At 47.2% G+C, this 22,535-nt stretch overlaps 1 protein-coding gene across 3 annotated transcripts in view; it reads right to left on the minus strand.

Annotated features, from left to right (window-relative positions):
• EIF4G1 (eukaryotic translation initiation factor 4 gamma 1) overlaps nucleotides 1-22,535 on the minus strand; it is a 1,004,595-nt gene that overhangs the window by 530,324 nt on the left and 451,736 nt on the right. For all 3 annotated transcript variants that reach the window (XM_086944451.1, XM_086944450.1, XM_086944449.1), the window contains one exon: nucleotides 20,822-20,910. In XM_086944451.1, coding sequence (XP_086800577.1) covers nucleotides 20,822-20,910 — 89 coding nt within the window. The remainder of the gene's footprint in view (nucleotides 1-20,821; nucleotides 20,911-22,535) is intronic.

Raw genomic sequence — 22,535 nt, forward strand, 5'->3', positions numbered from 1 at the left:
AACAGGTAACATGATGTTTTGAGTCAATGCATCTAGCGGATTTATGTCATTATTGTTACAACAGATGACAAATCGTTTCCACTTCGCCGCATAGCACGCTCTGGTGGTAGGTCTTCTGGCCTCCTTGATAATATTCATAGTCAGGAGGCAAGTTTGGGTAATCCAATTCTATGACTTCAGGAGCCAGATCGCAAGGTTCAACTGTTGCGGATCTGCTGAATGTCTCCAAGGTTCTGCGTTAAAAGACTGGGTGTTAGCCGCAGCCTTTGATGAGGCACCACTGCTGGAAGTACGGTTGTAGCACCGAGGGATGAATCTCCCACTCGTGCATCTGGTGGCTGTGTCTGCTGAGCAGATCCGCCATCTAGTTGTCCCTGCCTAGGAGGTGTTCCGCCATGAGGAATATGTTTCTCTGAATGGCCCACTTCCACATGCTTTACGCTAGATGTGACAACTGTGGAGAGAGTGTCCCTCCCTGCTTTTCTTTGTAGTACATTACAGTCATGTTGTCTGTCCGGATCAACACGACTTTGTTGCACAAGTGTACCTTGAACGCCTTTTTCGCCATGAAGATTGCCATCAGTTCCAGTTCTTTTGCTGTGTCGTCCATAGTCACTGCACTGTGTAATGGAGGACATGCGCTCCCTATCCCAGGAGAGATGCGTCCGTCGTAAGCACCATTTGTGGTACAGGCTCTTGGAACAGTCGTCCCTTGCAAAGGTTTTGTGGGTTCCACCAATGCAGAGAGTGGTATGCACGACCGGTCACCAACACTAGGTCTTTTAATTGTCCTTGAGTCTGGTTCCACTGCCGTGCTAAGCACTCCTGAAGCGGACGCATGTGTAGTCTCGCGTGAGGGACTATCAGGAGGCCATCATGCCTATAAACTGCATAAACATCCGTGCTGGGTGCGAGTGTTGGGGTCTGAATCTCTGAACCAGCAATTGAATGCTGTTGATTCTTGCTGAGTTTGGCTGTGCCTTTGCTGTCAGAGTGTCTATTGTCACCCCCAGGTACTGTTGTACGTGGGCGGGTTGGAGATGACTGTAGTTTAATGAGAATCCGAGGCTGTGTAGGAGGTGAATTGTGCGGGACATGTGGCTGGCACATTGCTAGTCTGACTTTGCTTGAATAAGCCAGTCGTCAAGATAGGGGTAGACGTGGATATGGTTTCTCCGTAGGTGCGCAGCTACTGTCGCTAGGCACTTGGCAAACACCCTGGGGGCTGTTGTCACCCCAAAAGGCAGGACCTTGAACTGGTAGTGCTGATCCTGTATGGTAAACCTGAGATACTTCCTGTGTGCTGGATGCATCGGTATGTGGAAATATGCGTCCTTTAGGTCTAGTGTTGCGAGGAAATCTCCCTGACTGAGCAATGGTAGATCCTGCTGTAAAGTGAGCATGTGAAAATGTTCTGACAAGATGTAATGGTTTAGTGGCCTTAGGTCCAGTATTGGCCTGAGAGACCCGTCTTTTTGGGGGATTAAGAAGTACAGCGAGTACACCCCTGTACCCGATTGCTGTATAGGGACGAGTTCTATGGCCCCTTTTTGCAGCATGCGGAGGACTTCTTGCTGCAATAAGTGTATGTGCTCTGCGGACATAGGACGGTGTTTTGGGGTGGAGTGGAGGTTAGCTCTAGACAATAGCCGTACTGAATAAGTGGTCTCACCCACCTGTCTGTGGTAATGCTTTCCCAGACTGGCAGGAACTGTTGTAATCGTCCCCCGACCGGTGTTATATGGTCCGGGGGCAGTGACAAGGCGTCACTGTTTAGTATTGTCCTCTGCCCTTGCTGCGGTTGCCACGGTATCCACCTCTTATTTTTATTATTGGTGGTCTGCGTGCTCCCTTTATTGTATGGGGTCTGCTGGGATGCCTGACCTCGTGTAGCTCATCTGTTACTGGAGGGACGAAAGGAGCCTCCTCTGAATTGTTGTGACTGCAAGCCACACATAGACTTGGCTGTCTGTCTTTTTTAATCTTCTCTAAGATTGTGTCCACATCAGGGCTAAATAAGAAAATCAGGGTTCACAGGCGGATTTAAAAATGTGGTTTGAATCTCAGGTTTGAACCCAGAGATACGCAACCAAGCATGTCTCCTGAGCATGACACTTGTGTTGATGGCCCTGGCTGCGGTGTCTGCTGCGTCTAGCGCACACTTAATGGACGCGATGGATATGAGTTTTCCCTCCTGTATCAGTGTTTCTGCTCCCTCCTTGTAGACATCAGGCAAATGTTGTAGCAGTTGCTCTAGTGTATCATAATGCGCCCCATCGTATCTGGCTAATAGGGCCTGTGTATTAGAAATTCTCCAGATATTAGCTGCTTGAGCAGCTACCCTTTTCCCAGAAGCTTCTAATATCTTAAGACTCCTTGTCTGGAGGAGGAGCATCACCAGTAGTCTGAGTTGGCACGCTTACGAGCATTTGAGACCACCAAAGAGTCCAATGGCAGCTGTCCCTTAATATATGTAGGGTCCACAGGCGCCGGTCTGTATTTTCTTTCAATTCTGGGGTTAACAACCCTTGCTCTTGTGGTTTCCTTGAAAATGTCTCCTGCGTGTTTAAGGACACCTTTCAACTTTGGCAAAGTCTTGACTGATTTCTCTGAAGTGGAGAAAGTGTCAAACAGGAAGATCTCTTCAATTGGGTCAGCATGCATTTCAACATCATGATTCTGTGCTGCCCTTTCTATTAATGCGTTAAACGCAGCTGTATCTTCTGTTGGCGAAGTTTTGACAGGATAAGATGGAGTGTCAGGAATAGTCTGTGACTCCCCTGGGTCAACATGGTCTGTCCAGGCTTGAGTCTGGTCATCCTGATAAGTGTTTGCAGGGTAATGATATTGTTCATAATAGTCATACCCCATATCCTCATTAGTGCGTGTGGGTGAGTATGCAGAAGTGTCCTGGTCATGGTACCTTACAGTCTCAAAAAGGACAGGCGATGTGGAAGAATCCCTTTTCTTTTTGAGTGGAATGTCATATGATTCAAGAGGATTTTCCGACCTGATCTTCCTTTGATAGATAGTAAGTCTGCCAGATTCGGAGTCGATATGTAGTTTCGACTGCTCATCATAGGAGGGCTCTTGGTACACAATGTCCTCTTCTGGAGGATGACTCCTCTTTCCTATCGACACCTTGGGTGTTTCGACCCTGGTTTTTGGATCGAGCGCCTTAGGGCACGCAGTCGGGGGCAGTCCGAATTTTGTCGGTGGCATAGTGTCTGTAGACAGACTGACCTTTTTCGGGGCAGTCGTCGATATAGGTCCGACCGACTTTGCCTTTTCGCCAACATGTTTTTGGCCTTGCGTCCACTTTGGTGCTAGTGGCGTTGGAGGCGCACTCTTGCCTCGACTCTACGTGCTCCTTCGAGGCGCTGTTTGATTTCGGCTCGAGGCCTTTGACGAGCTGTGGCCTGTCGACTTGTTGCTTCGGATCGAGAACCTTCCGAGACCAGAGTCCTTTGTGTCGCTGTCCGTCGCAGTCTACCTCAACGGTTAGACGTGCTTGACTTTAGTTAAGGACTTCAGCGCACCAATCTTCGGTTCGACACCCTTTAGTTTCGACCCTGCAGGGTCGTCGACACTTAGTTGGATCCGATGGGTTCGAACTCTTCGATCCGAAGACAGTCTTCAGCAGTTTCGGTTTCGTTTTCGCCTCGATGGCTTTCGGTTTCGGTAGTTGGACCGATGGCTCGTGTGATATATTCTTAGCCGGGCCTGGACGCGGGGCTATAGAATGTTCGACAAGATCTTGGCTAAGGCCCTCTGGTGATGCCTCGACCTGAACCCCTTGGAAGTCTTTCAGTGTCTGTTTCGGTCCCAGTACCCACTGTTGGGACTAGTTCATCGCTCGAGTCTTCATAGACTGCTCCGATGGGGGATACGTCGTCCCTTACCTAGACAAAGTTTTCATCCTCTACATTCTCGTCGTCTTCACAATAGTTGGAGTCATGCCCCGAACCTGGATCCAACAGCTGTTATGGATCCTCAGTCTCGACGACCTCATCGTCTTCATCGAAGATATTCACTGGGTCGGGCGCTGGCTTCGTCATTTGCCTTCCGGCGTGTCGGAGCCGAAGCGTCTTCTTCGACCTGAATCGAGCACAAGCTAGACAGTTGTCCTCATTGTGCTTTGGTGATGAGCACTTGTTGCACACCGGGTGTACATCGATGTGTGGGTACTTAGGGGGCATCGTTTGAACGGGCTCAGTTCCATTGACAATCAGGCCTCCTGTGTCGAAAAGGCCACGCGGCTCTATTTGACGTCCTGCTCGAAAAGAACTGGAACAAAGAACTCCGCACCGATCGAAAGAATACAGACGCCCCGAAGGCCTTTTGGCCTTTAGAAAGTTTCCGAACTTGAGTAAAGAAAAGTACATCCGAACCCAATGGCGGAAAAAACAATCTGAGGATGCAGAGGATGCCCATGCGCACTGTAGTCCGGGGGAGGAGCCACCCATCTCGTGATACTTCAAAGACTCTTCCAGGACAACAATGTGCAATCATCCGGACCCAACACTAAGTGGCTATCTATGCACAGATATGAATTCAGAAGCCCACATGCCTCGAACCTTCAGTTGCGGTGTCCACTAGCCTTGCATGGTGTGAGCTCCCCAGCCGGTGAACAATGAGTCCACTGTCATGACTGAGTAACTGGCTCTAGAAACGGCCGCCCTTTGGAAAGGTTTTTGGTGTTCCACCATTGCAGAGAACAATGAGTCCGATCGTCTAGCAACACTAGGTCTGTCAGTTGACCTTGAGCCTGGTTCCATTGGCGAGCTAGGCACTCTTGAAGTGGACGCATTTGCAGTCTTGCGTGAGGTACTACAAATATGCAAGATGCCATCATTCCTATGAGCTGCATGAACACTTTGGCTGGTAGCGAGTGTTGCGGTTTTAATTTTGTTATGATCGAGGATGCTGGGGAGTGTTGTGGTATGGGTGGATGTGGTGATGGTACAGGTGAAATAAGGGGAAGGCAGTCTTTGGGGAGAGGTAGCCATGTCCTTTGAATGAGGGGCTGGAACTGGTGTCCAGTGGTCGCTTTTTTTAAGCCTAAATTAGCTGTCCAGTGATTGATCTTTAGCTAGAGTCTTTTGAGCAGGGTCTGAATAAAGTAAGTCCACTGCAGGAGGCCGATCTTTGGGTGCGGAGGAAGTTTCGGCAACAAAGGTTTTTTTTTTGCAATGTCTTTAACCGGAGAAGCAGGAGTCGTTTTCGGCTCCGAAGCTTTTTTCGGTTCCGAGGATTTTTTAGGCTCCTGTATATTTTTAGGATCCGATGGTTTCTTCGGTTCCGGTGGTTTTTTCAAATCCGAAGCGGGTTTGCTTGGTTCCGACCCGGGTTTCAACGCCGATGGTTTGGACGTCGGCGTAGCCAGTGAAGTTGTCTTTTTTGGTGCTGGTAAGTGTGCGCCAGCACAGTGCGAAGGCTGACTCGAGCCAGAGTCGCCTGAAGGCTTAGTTAGCTTCTTAGCAGGGCCCGAAGGTGGGGCAGTAGAAGCAGTTTGTCGGTGTGCACCTTAGCCTGAGGGCGAGGGTGTGACCGGGGCCTTCTTTGGGTGTGTCGAGGAAGGGTCGGGGTCGACTGTCTTACCTACGACCCGCTGTGCTGGAGTAATGTCCTCGACGTCTGAATCTTCTGCCTCGGAGTTGCTGTCGACGTTGTGTTCTGGGATGTCGACGCCTTCTTCAAAGATGTCGTCCGGAATCGAAGCTGAAGATAGAGCCCTTGTTCTCCTCGTTCTTCGATCCCGGAAAGTCTTTTTGGAGCGGAAAGAGGCACAAGCGGAACAGTCTTTGGCCTCGTGCTCCGGATAGAGGCAAAGGTTACGCACTTCATGAAGGTCGGTGTGGGCAAACTACGACCCACATAGAGGACACTTTTTAAATGGCGTCCTTTCCATGAGCTGGAGTCGAGGCCTAGTTAGGCCCGAAGGCCGTAGACGACCAGAATCGAAGTTTTCGGTGTTGAAGAGTAGTGTTGACTGGAAAAGCGTTTGAAACGTAATTTCTGTAAGTTATTGAGGATTGCGCGCCGAAGGAAATCGGTTCCAACACGGAGCGCTGGAAACACATCCGAGCCCGGTGGTGGAAGAAAATCTGGGGATGGATCCGCTGCCCAGGTGCAGTATCATCCAAAGGAAGAGTCACCTATCCTGTGACTTCCAAAGACTTTTCTACAACAAAACAAACTGCAAACATCCGGGCCCAACACGAGGTGGCCATCTATGCATAGTGTGTAATCTGAAACTCATATGCCTCGAACAGACTTTCTGGGCTCAGGGAGCGAAAGCTCCCACCCCATGGGTCCAAAAACACATGTCTTGTGGTGGCAGGCTGGTTTTTACCAATCAGGGAACCCACCAGAGGCTGGCTGTTTTTCAGGTAGCATCTCTAAGACTCCCTCCTGAGTGCATTGTATAATAAATCACACTGGCATCAGTGTGGGTTTATTACGCTAAGACGTTTGCTACCAAAGGTTTCAAATCAGTAAAGCAATTATGGTGCTGTGGAGTTCGTAATGACAAACCCCTAGACCATATACTCTTTATGGCTTTACTGCACTTTTATGTCTGAGAATGGACTTAGACACTGGAGAGGAACGGAACGGTGCTCATGCAACTGTACCCTCATCAGTGGTACAGTGCACCCACCTAGAGGGGTGTCTTAACTATACCATAGGCAGTGGGTTTCAGGTGTGGCACAAAGGGATGTGTGCCATGTCGACTGGGCAGGCTGCGTGTTTTGGTGCAGAGTAAAGTGAAATGGCAGTGTGTGTGTGTTGAGGTACAGGGCCTCTAGGGGTGGCACAATATGTGCTGTAGCCCTTCGAGGCCCTCCCTGGTCATAGAGCCCATGATACCCATTTTCCCTTTTACAAGGAACATACATGTGGCCGGAGAGGAGCCAATTGGAGGTACAGTTTTGGGAAAGAACACACATAGGCCCTGGGAATCTGATTGGCAGGGACCCAGGGCACATCAAGTTCAAGTGCATCTCAAATCTGGCAAAAAGTGTGTGTGGGGGGGGGGGGGGGGGGGGGGGGGGTTACTGCAGCGAACTCACTTTCATACAGACTGGAAAACCTAATTGATGTAGTACATTTAGGGTCTATTGAGTGTTTTGTTTGCAAAGATTGAATGCACTTCCTTTGATTAGCCAGTAATCTAGATAAGGGAAGGCATGAATATTGTCTCTGTGCTGATGTGCTGCCACATGTTTTGTGAATACTTTTGCTGCAGTGGTAATGCAGCAAAAGTAGGTACCTGGGAAGGCAGGTGGGCGCATGAGAATCTACAGCTCTACATGCCAAGAACAGATGCATACTGGGTAAGTAGCATTTTCAGTTTGAGGCATGTGAGCTGGAGATCATACGCTTTGCATAGACTATAAAGCAGATCTCCTAAAGCAGTGGCTAAACTGTAGCGGTTGTCTAAAATGGAGTACGTGAAAACTGCTTGGCCAACACTAGCTTGCTGTCATGCCAACACATACACAACAGTGTTTTGTGAATGTGTGCAGTGTAGACCATGTTGCAGCTTTGCATGAATGTGTGCAGTGTAGACCATGTTGCAGCTTTGCAGACATCTATGGCTATATTTTTTCAAGAATGCCATAGAAGATCCTAGTTTGAGTGCAGAGTGCACTCTAGGGGGAATTGTTCCTGTTCTTTTCGCTTTTGCATAGCATATATGAATGCACTTGACCATTCACTTTGCAATGCCAGATTTTTAAAGAGGATTGCCTTTATGTGGTGGAGCAAAAGCGACAAATTGTTTTGTGCTGCAGAAAGGTTTTGTCCTTTCTATATAGTAAAGAAATGCTCTTTTCACATCTAATGTGTGTAAAGCACGTTCTGCCACAGAATCTGGTTGAGGGAAGAGCACTGGTAACTCAACAGATCGGTTGATATGAAAGGCAGAAATGAACCTTGGTAGAAATGTAGGGTTGGTCCAAAGAACCACTTTGTTTTGGTGTATTTGTAAGGATAGTTCATCTATGGTTAGCGTCTGAGGCTCACCCACTCTCCTCAGATGCGATAGCTATGAGGAATGCTACCTTCCAAGTAAGAAATTGTATTTCACATCTATGCAATGGGCTCAAAGGGTGGACCCATTAGCCTGGTGAGGACAATGTTGAGATTCCATACTGGAGCGGGTGGCAGTCTTGGAGGAATGATTCTTTTAAGTCCCTCCATAACGAATAGTTTACCTGTCGGTGTAGTTTTGCAGCTTGAAGATCTTTCTGGATTCACTATGCTGTGCATTGTTCCGCGGTCTAGTGGTTGAGTCCGGAATCGTAGTCTTTTCTTTTTTTTTTTTTCGTAGCCCAGATGGGCGTCTACGTCCCACCTTTTGGTGTACTTCCTGTGACGCCGGCACGCTTCCTGCGGAAGCTCCCACCTTTGGGCGCCATCTTCGGATTCTATTTTCTTGTTTTGTGCTCTGTTTGCGAATCCTTGGGCAATGTTCTGTATTAATTTTTCAAGTAAGTGATTTTTCCACTTTGACCTTCAAGGTGTCTGTTTCTATATTGTCCTTGTATTACCACCTGCTTCTCCAGCCTCATCTTTCTGGCGGAGGTGGGTGGGTTCGCTAGTGAATCCAGAAAGATCTTCAAGCTGCAAAACTACACCGACAGGTAAAAAACGATTTGTTTTGCAGCGTGAATCTTTCTGGATTCACTATGCGGTGCATAGACTTTGTAGCGGTTTGTTATGTTTGTGGCGGCTGGGTCGAAGATTAGCGTTGGTTGTTGAATAGATGTTGAAGCACCTACTGTCCTACTTGTGCTTCCTTGTTCATTTGTATATCCACACAGTAGTGCTTAGTGAACGTGTGCACTGAAGCCCATGTTGCCGCCAGGCATATGTCTTAAATGGGTGTGTTAGCCAGGAAGGCTATCATTGCTCCTTTTTTCCTGGTAGTGTCGGCTCGTGACCCCTCTGCTAGTTCCTGGCCTGCCTACTTGTGGCAGAGTTGTATAGTTTGTGCGATCAGTCGAGCGATGGTTTTCTTTGTTACTGGTCTACCCAGGAAACTGCTTGCGAAGGACAAAGAACTGTTTTGTTCTCCTGTGTTCCTTGGTTCTTTCTATGATGTGCATTAGTGCCCTTCTAGCGTCCAGAGTGTGCAGTGCTCCCTCTGCGGTTGTGGCCAGTTTCTGAAAGAAGCTTAGTATTTGTACTGTCTGGTTGATGTGGAACCTTGACACCACCTTTGGCATAAAGTGTGGGTCAGTTCTTACCACCCTATCATTGTGTATTTGGATGTAGGGTTCTTGCAGCATTGGCGCCTGTAGTTCGCTCACCCTGCGCAGCGAGGCGATTGCCACCAAGAAGGCTGTTTTCATTGTTCGTATTTGTAGTGAGGCTTTATGAATGGGTTCAAAGGGCGCCTTCATGAGCTCTGTTAGGACTAAATTGAGGTTCCATACAGGTGGCGGCATGCTCTTTGGTGGTGCGATCATTTTTGCCCCTTCCAGGAATCTCTTCACTATCTGTGATGCAAAGAAACTCTTCCCTATTTGTTCTTGTGTAGCCTATCGCTGCTAGGTGTACTCTTAGTGAGGGTGAACTTAGTTTTGCCTTCAGCAGGTGCGCGAGATATCTTAGCACTGTTGATTCCCTTATCTTGTGTAGTTTTTTCTAGCTGCACCATTGTGTTAACCTCTTCCATTTTGCCACATAGCACCTTCGTGTGCTAGGTTTACTTGCCTCTCGTAGTACCCGCAGGGTGCTCAGGTAACTTCAGGTGTGCAAACTATGACTTCAGGAGCCATGCTGCTAGGCTGAGGCTCTCTGGCTCTGGGTGTAGTACTTCTCCGTCTTGCATGGAGAGTAAGTCTTTCCTTTTCCCGAACTTGTGGGCTGCACCCTGTGCGATTTCCATTATCTGGGAGTACCAGGTCTGCCTGGCCCACTGGGGTGCCACCACGATCAGAGTCATGTTGCTGGTCCTGCATTTGTTGAGTACTATGTTTATCAGTGGTATCGGGAGAAAAGCGTAAGCAATTGTCTTCGTCCAGCGTATCCATAGGGCATTCCTGAAGGATCCTTCCCCTGGTTGCCTGGATGCAAAGTTTAGGCATTCTGGTGTGTTGCAAATAGGTCTATTGTCGGAGCTCCCCACCTTCTGAATAGCCTTTGCGTTTCCTGTGTATTGAGCTCCTCCTCGTGGGATGCCGATGTCTGTCTGCTGAGCCAGTCTGCTTCCACATTGTCCTTCCCTGGTAAGTGTATGGCTAGCAGGTCTATCTTTAGTGGAATGGCCCATCTCCATATCTCCTGTGCTAGGTTCGATAGAAGGGCTGATTGTGTTCCTCCCCGCTTGTTGATGTAGAACATTGTTGTGTTGTCCGTCTGGATCAACACTCTGGTTGTACAGTGCTGTCTGGAAGGCTTTCAGGGCGAGGAACACTGTCTTTAGTTCCAGGTAGTTGATGTGTTTGACTGCATCCGTTGGAGTCCACAGACCCCTCACCCAGAGCTTGCTCATGTGTGCTCCTCATCCCTTCTGGGATGAGTCTGTGGTGATGGTCACCGTTTGGGTCTGTGGTGTTAAAGGTTTCCCTTCTGTTATGTTCTCCTTGTTCCACCACCACATCTCTTCATGCACTGCGTGCGTTACAACCACTAGATCTTCCCAACTTCCTGTAGCTTGTGACCATTGTTCCTGCAGCCATTCCTGGAATGGTCTCATGTGTAGCCGTACATTTGGGACCAGATGGATGCAGGACGCCATCATGCCCATGACCTTGCTCGCTGTCCTCACGGTCAGAGCTCACCCCTTCTGGTAGAGGCGCGTCTCCTTCAGCAGGGCCAGTGTTCTCTTGTGGCGGGGGAACACCTTGCTCTGTATGGTGTAAATCTGTGCTCCCAGGAACGTTTTTACTTGCTCTGGTTCCATTGAGGATTTCCCCCAGTGAATGGAGAATCCCAGGTCCACCAGTGTACTTGTCACGCGCTGTGCGCGTTCTTTGCATGTCCTGTGTGAACTTGCCTTTATTAGCCAGTCGTCCAGGTAAGGTGCCACTGCTGCAAGGCACTTTGTGAAGACCCTTGGTGCGGATTTTAGTCCAAATGCTAGGGCTATGAACTGGTAGTGATCTTTGTTGATGGTAAATCTAAGTAGAGGTTTGTGCTGCCTGTTCATTGGGATGTGCAGGTAGGCATCTTTGAGGTCTACGGTGGCCATGAAGTCTCCGTCCCTTATCGGAGGAATGACCTCTTGTAGGGACTTCATCTTGAACTTGTGTTTTTATGTACTTGGTCCAGGATGGGTCTCAATGTTTCGTCCACCTTTGGTACCAAGAAGTAGATGAGTACACTCCCTTGTTCATTTCTCTGTATGGTACAGGTTCGATGCCCTCCTTTTGGAAGAGTTCCTTCGCCTCCTTTTGAAGTAGCTCTAGCTCCTTTCCTGACTGTGCTTTCCTGACTGCGCCTTCCTTTTTAGTTTCCTGGTTGGCAGTGTCTTTTCCAGTTCTATGCAGTATCCGAACTGTATGATGTGGAGTATCCATTTGTCTGTGGTCATCTTCTTCCACTCCAGGTAGAAATGACTTAGCCTGCCTCCTACTGGTGTTACATGTTTGTTCTTTTGTCCGTGTAACCCTGTATTGTTCTTGTTGTGCTCCACACTGGGAGGAGTTGCATGGGTGGGCACATATTGCGTGACGGGGTCACTAAGGTGGGTTGTTGGCCCCCTCTTATTTTGTCCATGTCAGTCTGCCCTCCCGCGAAAGAACTGTCCCCTTTGCTGGTAGTGCCAGGTTTGTTTTTGATGTCCCTGTTGTGTCTGGCTGGGTGCTTAGAATGTTGTGCTGTACCTCTGGTTTGAAGCTTGAGATCCTGAGCCAGGCCTGCATTCTCTCCTTGATTCCCAACATCATGAGCCTGCTGGACGTGTCAGCTCCATCCAAGGCTGTATTGAGGCAAGATTTTGCCACATTTTCCCCTCTTCCACAAGGTGTGAATCTCTTTGCTGGTACTCGTCTGGGAGGTGCTTGATCATCTGTCCGATTTCGTCCAGAATTTGGTACTGGTGCCTGTTCAGCAGGGCGTTTGAGTTTGCCATGCGCCCGTGCATCGCTGCATTTCATTCCATCTTCCTCCCAGTTAGGTCCATCCTCCTGCTTCCCTTGTCTGGTGGTGGGCCTGATGATGTTGGCACATTTGCCCTTTTCCTGGCGGTCGCTGCAATAATGGAGTCCGCCGTAACTGATCCTTGGATGTAGGGAGGATCCTTAGAGTGTTTATATTTCTTCTCCGTCCTAGGCGCAACGGACCTGCATGTTGCAGGTTCCTTGAACGCCTCTTTCCCCTGGGCCATGACACTCTCCAGCATGTGGAGGTACTGGCTCCTAGTTTGTGTGGGGAGCAGGTCTACAAGAGGAAGTCTGCTTTTGATTTTTCCTCATCTCGCTTGACTCCAAAGGCTGTTGCCGCGTTCTTGATGACCATATTGTAGACCCCAATGACATGGCGGCGAAGGCCTCGAAGGGTGTGTCCCCACGGCCTCTTCTGGGCTTTCGGTGAAGAGGTCCTGCCACTCCAGGTCCTGTGTCCCAGAGGATGCAGACCCGAGGATCGTCCGCTGATAGTCGTAGCCCTCCTTCTCGTAGTAGAAAGCTTCTTCCTCTGGATGGTCCTGGGTATCGGGACTTTTCGGCGGCTCTTAGGCATCGCAGTCCTCCTCCTCTTCTTCTACTTCAACGATCACAGTCTTTGGCTAGACGGAATTGCGAACCTCTTCATCTTTTCTTCAAACTCCTTTCTTTGCAGGATGTTATCCATTTCGGCTTCGGGACGACTTCTCTCTCTCTCTCTCCAGTTCGGCGTCGAACAGTTCGGCTGATCTTTGACGTCGGCATGGGCTTTGGTTCAGTAATGTATGCCTAAGCGACCTTCGGGTCCTTCTGTTTCGAAGTTGAACGTTCCTTTTATGGGACGTATTTAGACGACCTTGGATTTTTGCTGGTCTTCGCTGCCTGGGAGTCCTTTTCGAAGGATCTACTGGGCTGTTTGTCCTTGGATGCAGCTGCGGCCGTCAAGATTTTCAGCGCCAGTGCCCCCTTTCGAGGACTTAGACTGTTTTTTGAGAGTCTGACTCAGACTTTAGAGGTTCTGTCGGTGGCTTAGGGGTCGTCGACTCTCCTACCTATTTAGAAGTCTTCTTATGGGTCCCTACGACCACGCAGTTGTCTTTTCCGGCGACGTTGTCCTCCTCGTCGCTCGAGAGCCCCAGGTCTCGAAGGAACCAAGGTTGTCCCTTGCCTTGCATGTTGTAGTTGGCTCTTCTCTGTCGCTCTCACCCGGAGTCTTCAGTGTGAAGGCGGAGCAGGCGTTGCAGTCCTTGCTCTCGAGGTCGACCGGTAGGCAGAGGTTACAAACCGGGTGCTGGTCCTTCTGCACGTATTTGTGGTGGCATTTACAGCAGAATTTCAAAGGTGTCTTGTCCATTTCTTGCACTAAGGGGGCCCCCTGTGTGCGCATTCTCAGTTGGACGTCGAAGTTCTCCTTCTCCTAAGTCGTCCCGGCTTGATGGTGTTGTTCCTAGTCGTCTGTATTTCTTCTCAGTCAGAATCTTCACTAAAGATGTCCGGTGCAGAGCCCCCTTGGTGTTGCACTTCTTGACGTCGAGCCAGACGTTCACAAAGTCTTCTTTGATCGAAACGATTGGCAGGCGTCGCAGTTTCTCGTTGTGTCCCAGCGACACAGATTGCACACTTTGTGCAGGTCGGTACGCGGACACTTGGTGCGACACACGGGACAGAGCTTGAATGGAGTCTGTTCCATCGACTACTAGCAAGCCAGGCGTGGGTAGGCCCAACGGCCCTCAGCGACTTTTCCAATCGAATAGGTTGGATTGGAAACTATAAACAGAGAATGGGAAACGCGAACGAGAAACAATACTGTCTAGAGTAGTGGATTGCGCTTCGAAGGGTACTCAAGAAACTGTACTGAACCAGAGCGCAGCAATTCACATCCGAACAAGATGGCAGAAAAAAACAATTTAAAAATGGAGTCAATGCCCAGGTGCACTATCACCGAAAGGAAGCGTCACCTACCTTGTAACGGGAAAAGACTTACAACAAAAAAGTGCAAAAATCCGACAAAACACTAGATGGCGGGGTATGCATAGCATGTGATCTACAGCTAACATGCCTCAAACGCAAAGTTTTCACAGCCACTATAGAAAATGGCACAACAGATGCTGCAGTCCACAAATCAGGTTTAACATTCCATGCCAGAGGAGTATTAATGCACCTTATATTATAACCTCATAGGAAATGATGCCAAGACTGTTTAAACGTTTTCAAGGGGTCAAGGCACAAACTGGGCACTGGAGACTAATGTTAAGGGGCCAATATAACCAGTGAGAGTCACACCAGTAAAAAAAAAAAAAGAGAAGAAACTGGGGGTGACCACATAAAAAGGTCAATTTGGAACACTGACATCAAGGAAGACTAAAGGTTTAAGTCCAAGAACACCAGAACAAAGGAAGGGCAGATTAAATGCTTATGTGGAGGCCAATACGGAGACAAGAAATCTTTCCATATGGACTGCCCACAATGTCTTGGAGCACCAAGAAGTGACAGTCAAGGAGATTAAAAACACATTCGGTGACTGCAAAAATTGTCCTATTTCACACCTTCCCAGTACCACCAGGAAATATTCATCCCCAGAGAACTAACTGGTTACTTACCTGTAGGAGTAGTTTTGCCTCTTGAACAGTTTTCTAGATTCACATGCTGGGCATTATTTTGCCACCTAGTGGGCGGGTCCGGAATTTTTTTTTTCCCCAGCGGGGCAGATTCAGACACCATTTAGTGCTAGGTAAATCCCTTGTTTGACGTCAGACAACGCCCTGAAGTTCCTGTGCGTGATAGCCATCTTCGGATTGTTTTCCTTTTCTTTCCTTGGTAAAATAGGGTATGCTTCAATTTTCTAGTTTCAGTTCTTAATCTCTTTTCTGTAATTATTTCTCCTACACGTTTGCATTTTTTCTGTGAGGGAAGTTTGGTGGGTCTAATGTAAATTCAGAAAACTAAGCTACGAAACTGCTCCTACAGGTAAATGCCATTTTGTTTTGCAGCATGAATCCTTCTCTGGATTCACATGCTGTGCTTTAGATTATGTAGCAGTTTCCCCCTCAATGGGGTGGTTGTTGTAAGATGGAGAAAACATTGCGAACAGGTGTTGAAGTACTTTGTTCCACCTGAGATTCCCATATAGCGTCTATTGGCACATTGGCCATGAAGGCCACAGTTGCCCCATTTTTCCTGGTTGAGCTGGCTTTTGGCCTAGAGTTTAGTGTCTTTCCCACTGAGGAATAACATACTTGAATTGCTTCTATAATCCAAAGTGCAATTGTACCCTTTATTGAACTTTGAGTGAGGGATGATCAATTGATTTGGCTTACCAAATTGTTTGGTCTCCTATAGATAGTATAGTAAATGCGGGGTCGACACCAAACTGGGTCGGTTTTTAGGTAAAGGGACGTTGTCACTCACGGTTTGATGATAGTCTATTTCTTCGACATCAGACTCGTCCACTTCCGATCCAGACTCCTCCTCATTTTCTTCTTCTTCGGGGTGCTGGGCCTCGAACAGCTCCGGGATTGCCTCTGATTGCATTCTGGACACTTCGTGTCTTCGGGCTCGACGGTTTCTAATCGTCGACTTGGAGAATGCTGAGCAGGCTTCACAGTTCCTGGATTCGTGTTACGGTGATAGGCAAAGATTACACACCTCGTGTAAGTACTTGTGTGGGAACTTCGCACCACACGGACATTTTTTGAATGGAGTCCTTTCCATGGACTCCGGGCTGGACTACGTCGAGATAGGCCTTCCGGTCTAGTCGACGTAGAAGTTGTAACTTATGTTGTTTGACGTCGAAACGCGTCGAGATAGAAGTACACTCGTGTTCGATAACAATACCGTCGAATTTGAAAGGGAATACGCGCCGAAATATCACTTTTTTCCCGATGTCGATCCGGAGCGCTTCGATCCTCATCCAAACCCGATGGCGGAAAAAAACAATCTAAGGATGGAGCCGATGCCCATGCGCACTAGCAACCAAAGGAGGAGTCATCAGTCTCGTGACGACAAACTTCTCCAAGAGAACAACAAGTGCAATCATCCGAGCCCAACACCAGATGGCGACCTATTCATAAATGTACCATCTGCAGCCCATATCCCTCGAACAGTAAAGCCCTTCATACAGCCAGGGTAAGAAGGCTTCTTAATAGTGTGTGGATTTTTGAAGAAAACTGCTAGCTGAATGCTTGGATTCATATGGTATTTGCTTACTACTTTGGGTAGGAATTGAGGGTTGGTTTTTAGTAGTTCACTTACTCTCCATAGAGATGTTCTAGCTATTAAGAAGGCAGTCTATCATAATGTATAGAAGTGCTTTGTGAATGGGTTCGACCGGTTCTGTTAGTGCGTAGGATCTATGAGGAACCGTTTCCTGTGTGGATATTGAATTTATGGTATTGCTCTACGTACACAATATGATGTACTGTTTCCACTTAGCTGTGTAGCATGGTTATTTGTGGTATGTTTACTACATGTTTGACCCCTCTACTTATTTGTTTGAGTTGTCTTGTTACTCACATGATTGGCTTTGCAGTCACCTAATTGTACTATTTGTACTGTGTGATCTATTGATTTACTTGTTTGACTATGTTCCCTCATGTACCCTTCTATGTAAAGCACTCGGATATCTGCCAAGATCTTGTTCGCGCTATATAAAACTTTTAAAATAAATAAAATAAATTTCTGAACTCTGTACAGGCTGCTAGGCTGAGTGTAGCTGGTTCTGGGTGAAATATTCCACACTCTTCTCTTCCCTCACACAACCACCCCCCCCCTGCATTGTGAGGTCCTTCTCTGCCTTGAATTTGATCTGTCCCTGGTACAGTTCAAGTTGGCTCTAGTATCAGGTTTGCCTTGCCCATTGAGGGGCTCAGAGATTGGGTCTGTTCCTGGTTGTCTGACTGAGAAAGTAGCTCTACATCTACTGGACCAGAATAAGGTACAGTGTGTATAGAGTCCACAAACCCTAGAGGTATAACAGAGGTTAAAGTCAGGTGACCTTAGTCTCTAAAGTGGTAGCTTGGCCGAGCAGTAAGGCAGAACCAGAGGACAGTGTTAAGCATTTGTTGTACACACAGTCAGCAAAAGGTTTCACACACCCAAGGACTGTACTCTAGGCCAACTGATTCTATATCAAAAGATATAGTTTTATTTTTAGAACCAACAGGTATGTATGTAAAAATACTTTTATTTGATCTGTTAAATTCATAAAAAGAGCGGAACATACCACCATAATGAAAACGTCAACATTCAGATACAAATAATTACATAAATTTTTTTTTAGTTATCGTGACCCTTGTGTGCAATGGAACCAGAGAGCAGCGGATTATCATTAACAGCGATGTAAACATTTCCATGCTTTCTGTTAACGCCTGCAGAAAACGGAGAGGGAGCAAAGTTGGCTGTGTATATGTTAAAAAGACAAGGTCCCAGAACACATCCTTGTTTTAGCCCATTTTTTGTTGGAAATTTCTTGGTTAAACTCCGACCATCCCCTTTTTTTTATCTGAACCCAGGTTTGTGAATTTAGGTTGATTATTGCTTCTAGCTTTCATTTTAGCCCAAAGCTTGGCTCTTGGCACTTTTTCAAAGGCTGCTTTAAGGTCTACGAAACATGTGTAAAGGATGTTTGAATTGGCAATCGCTTTCTTTGCTAAGAGGGTAAGTGCTGAAATATTGGTTAACCCCGTCGCTGCTGATGACAAGCTCAGCTCGTCAGCAACGGTGGTCGTGTGCGGATGACGAGCTGAGCTCGTCAGGTAAAGCTGCCTTTTCGAAATTTCCCGCACTCAGCGGGAAAAGCAGCCGCAGCGATGCAGGTAAAGTCCCTATGCCAGCTCTGAACCCAGTCTGTTTTCGGGATTGGACTTTTGCAGCTTACCCATTGCTCTAAGTCTGCCAATAGATTTGCTGCGTAAATCTTTGCCTGCACATCTATAAGGGCTATCAATCTGTAATTGCTGGGGTCTGAGCGTGTTCCTGACTTATAAATGGGTTGGAAGATGCTGTCCCTCCAGGAGTTGGAAATTTTTCCAGTCTTTAAAGTATGAGAACAGAGGGGTTAGGTAGCAGGACCAAAACTCTGGGTCGTACCTGAACAGTGCGTTCGGTAGGCAGTTGGGGCCGGGTGCTCCGTCCGATCTCAAGTGTTTTATTGTATGCAGAATCTACTTTTGTTTTATCTGTAGGGGTTCTACTCTTTGCACGTGCCTGATAAAAATGCTGCTGTCTTTCTGTACTTCTCCGATTTCATTATGGAGTTTGGGGTTGGATAAAATCTTTAAATCAGTGACTGATGAGTCTGCCGATAACCATTTTTCCGTACTCAGACTCCTAGCCTCTAATATTTTCTCTGGACTGGAACACCTTTTAGTCGCATTTGTGTTGTCCCCTATGCTATCTGTTGTCTTTTCAGTTCTGAAATTTTATGTCTCTTCAATATGAATGCGCCAAGATTGTTCTGTTAAGTCAGAGGTAGATTGCCGATGATTTCCATTTCAGAAAAGGGGGTGGTGATTGACAGAGTATCTGAATTAAGCAGAACACTCGTACCCAGTCAACAGATCAGGGCTTGATCCATCACCATTTTTTAGCTCATTGCACCATCCCAGCTCAGAACCTGGCTACATGTAAATTAGTCTGTCCCTGGCCCAGTGCATCATGGGAACAGGGCAGACCAAACTATCAAGCCAATTCTTTCACTGGAAAGGAAACAAGCTTCCGGGGACCGGTTTCTGGCATTACAGCCGTCTTCGGCCCGGCTTGCTTGAATCCTGATGGTGCAGTGAGCAAGGGATTCACATCTGAGAATACCCTTCCACGCTTATGGTGGACAAAACGATTCAGAAAAGGGGGGTGGTGATGGACAGAGTATCTGAATTAAACAGAACACTTGTACCCAGTCAACAGATCAGGGCTTGATCCATCACCGTTTTAGCTCACTGCACCATCCCAGCTCAGAACCTGGCTACATGCAAATTAGTCTGTCCCCTGGCTTGAGTCCCTTGCTCACTGCACCATCAGGCAGAACCCAATGGCGGAAAAAACAATCTGAAGATTGAGAGGATGCCCATGCACACGGTAGTCCAGGGGAGGAGCCACCTACCTCGTGATACTTCAAAGACTCTTCCAGGACAACAATGTGCAATCATCGGGACCCAACACTAGGCGGCAATCTATGCACAGATATGAATTCAGCAGCCCACATGCCTCGAACCTATTGTACTTACGAAGTCTATTGCCTTTCTGCAAAGTAATTACAAAGTCACTCATTGATAAAAGTATATTTTGATACCTGTTGGTTCTAAAATAAAACTATCTTTTGATATAAAAACTGTTGGCCTAGAGTACAGTTCTTGAGTGTGCGAGACCATTTGCTGACTGAGTGTGTACAACACATGCTTAACACTGTCCTCTGATACTGCCTTACTGCTCTAACAACCTACCACTTTGGAGAGTTAAGGTTATATCTAACTTTAACCTCTGCCATACCTCTGGAGAATGGGGACTCTATACACACTGTACCTTATTTTGGTCCAGTATATATAGAGCCACTTTCTTACAGCCACCTCTGAGTCCCCTTCAAGGATCTTAAAAACCGACCCCTCTTTTCGAGTGATTCCGCTGTCACCCCGTTAGTCTTCATCGCTTGAGAGGCCAAAGTTCCTCAGCGATCCCAGTTTGACCGGCTAGCATGGCAGCCTGATGGTCCTCACTCTGCTTTCGATGGGCCTGGAGTTTCTTCAACACAAATACAGCGCAGGGCACGCAGTCCTTGTGATCCCTTGGCAGGCAGAGGTTACAGACGTAGTGTGAATCGTGTTGCACAAGTTTGTGGTGGCAATTAGGGCAAAATGTAAAAAGATTTTGTCCATGGCCCCTACCTTGGCTCATTTTGGTCCATCAGTTGTTGCTCAATTGGGATCCCTCGACGGAAAAAGGTATCAGAGGTCTCAATTTCTGGTGTCTTAATCGGTGAAGTATGGTTTTTCCTTTCAAATTCCTAGATTGTGTCAGGTATTTCATCCAAAAGGTCAGTGTCTCATGTTGCTTCCAGACCCAAAAGGCAGAAATAAGAATTTGAAGATTGCCTTCATGCACACGAACTTCCAGGGGGCCGTCTGACTTCACAAGGCATGGACGTAGCACGAAATGGTGGGCAGCACACCATATGAAGGGGGAGGGGCAATTCAGACCCAACCACTAGATGGCAGAATACTGCCTATTTTATACTGCTAAAAACAACTGTGGAAATCTCTTAAAACGCTTCCTAAGGCGTTAGGAAGTGACAAGACAAAACAGCAGTTAAAAAAAAAACGGATTCACTTAGTGGAATCTGAATTGTTACTCCTAAAGAGTACTAGCTTCTCCAAAAAAAAGAAAAAGCCCCGTCCATCCCAGTTTTCTTTATAGAGAGCTCACTCTGCACTTTTTAAAACAAATTCAGTCTGCTTCTCCAGTCTAAACTATATCACTTACTTTTTTTGGGTGAATGGGACTGAATAGAGCTGTAGTGATGCCACAACACCCAGTCTACAGATGTATGCTCTATGCAGTGTAGAGAGCACAACAGTTCGATCTATGTAGCACAACAGTCCAAATGAGTGTTTTACTTCTCAAACAGGTACATTTCCTTAGGGCTCAGTCCTTACCACCATAAAGCATAGCCAACCATAGAATCTTACTGATGTAGTCTACTGCAGCAGTCTTACCTCTTTAAAAGCATCAAGCAGGTCTCCAACAGCTTCCTTTTTGTTCAGATCTTTAATTTTTCGCTTTTTCTTTGGCACAGACACTGCAGCTGTAAAACAAAGGCACGTGGGTGTGAAAAACACAGAAAAAAAGTACCTTGGAGTACTTGCTCTTTTTGGCCAGAGGAAAACAAGAAAAGGAAATAATGCCCTATTCCCTACACTGAATGCCAGCAGGCTGAATTCACAATCCTACAGGCCTCGGAGCGTTCTGTTACTTCTGTACTTTTCCACCAAACTCCTACACTGAGTATACATGGTTTGTGCAAGGCTATGTCCGGTTGCCAGGGCAGTACGCGGTTACCAGGCTGTACGCTTACAAGGCAACGTTGTTCATAACAGAGGTTTCCGGGTGGACTAACTATTTGGGCACAGGACTCAGTTCTGTGAGAAAGAGCAGTCATGGTTTATTCCAAGGTGTGTTTAGTTGACCGATACACAGAGCAAACCACCTAATAGCATTGCCTATTAAGTACTTATTTCAAGGTGATCTGATACATCACCCCTGAAATCCAAAATACACCAGGACAGATATTTCACCTTAGATTGCGTTTTTCTCCTTTGGGTGTTAGTGTGAAAATGTGAAGGCGGAAATGCTAGCAAAGAGGTGCAAGAACACACAATGGTCCAGTATCAAACTAACTTAAGTACCCGACATCACTGCAGGTGCCTGCATTAAAGGAGGTGGGCTGGGACATGTGAATCTACAGCACTACAAGCTGCAAATCGAATGCGGCAAGTTAAGTTATGCTTTCAATTTGCAGCATGTGCTGCACTAGATCACATGCTATGCACAGTCTGAAGAGCAGTACCTCTTTTCCCCAATATGGTGGCTTGCAAACCCAGCAGTAGTCTGAAATAATGTTTTCAGTACAGTTTGTCCAATGTGTGCTTTTTGTTGGGAATTAATGTCCACACAATGTCTAGAGAATGTGTGGGTAGACAACCAAGTAACAGCATTGGAATATTACATAAAGAGGTCATTGTAGCACGAGGAGAATCTGCTCTAGGAGTAAAAGCCAATTTAGGTTTAGCTTTGTAGCAAAATTCCTGAATACATCTTTGTGCCTTTTAAACTAGTTAAGCTGCGTCTGGTCAACACGGAGGAGTTTCTTTATTTAAAGGACGTTTTAAGTACTCAAACTATGATCACAAGTGCCAAATGCTAGAATGTGGGTTTTGTTGACTTCCTGTGCCAAAGCAAGACTGAGCTCCTTGGAATTGGGATGTAGTAACTGACCTTCCTCTTGTAGGCAGTTTTAGGCATAGTTGCAATTTGTTGGGACGGGAATTCTTCTGCGTGTCTCTGGAGTCAGTGTTTTCCCTGCCTTATGACGATATCCAAGCAACTCACTTTAGAGTTACTGTAGGTTTTCTAGATGCCTACCTCAGTGAGCACGACTCAAATGTCCACCAAGGTCTCCCTGTTTACATGAATTGAGACCCTAGAGCTTGGCCCAGAGGTCGAGGAGGCATGCCTAGTGCACCCCTATTTCCCAGAGAGTGGCTACTGTCCTAACTACCCAGGCTGTGATAGACTGACAGATGGCAGCAATAAATCTATGGTCAGGAGGGATGAGTTACTAGCCACCCTCCTGATCAAGTCTGTGCAGTCTCCCCCCTTGCCAGGGGTCCTGTTGACTTGGTCTACCCGAGATGTGTGTTTGAGAGTCAG

The sequence above is a fragment of the Lissotriton vulgaris genome, chromosome 11 (assembly GCF_964263255.1).
Source record: "Lissotriton vulgaris chromosome 11, aLisVul1.2, whole genome shotgun sequence".
NCBI lineage: Eukaryota > Metazoa > Chordata > Amphibia > Caudata > Salamandridae > Lissotriton > Lissotriton vulgaris.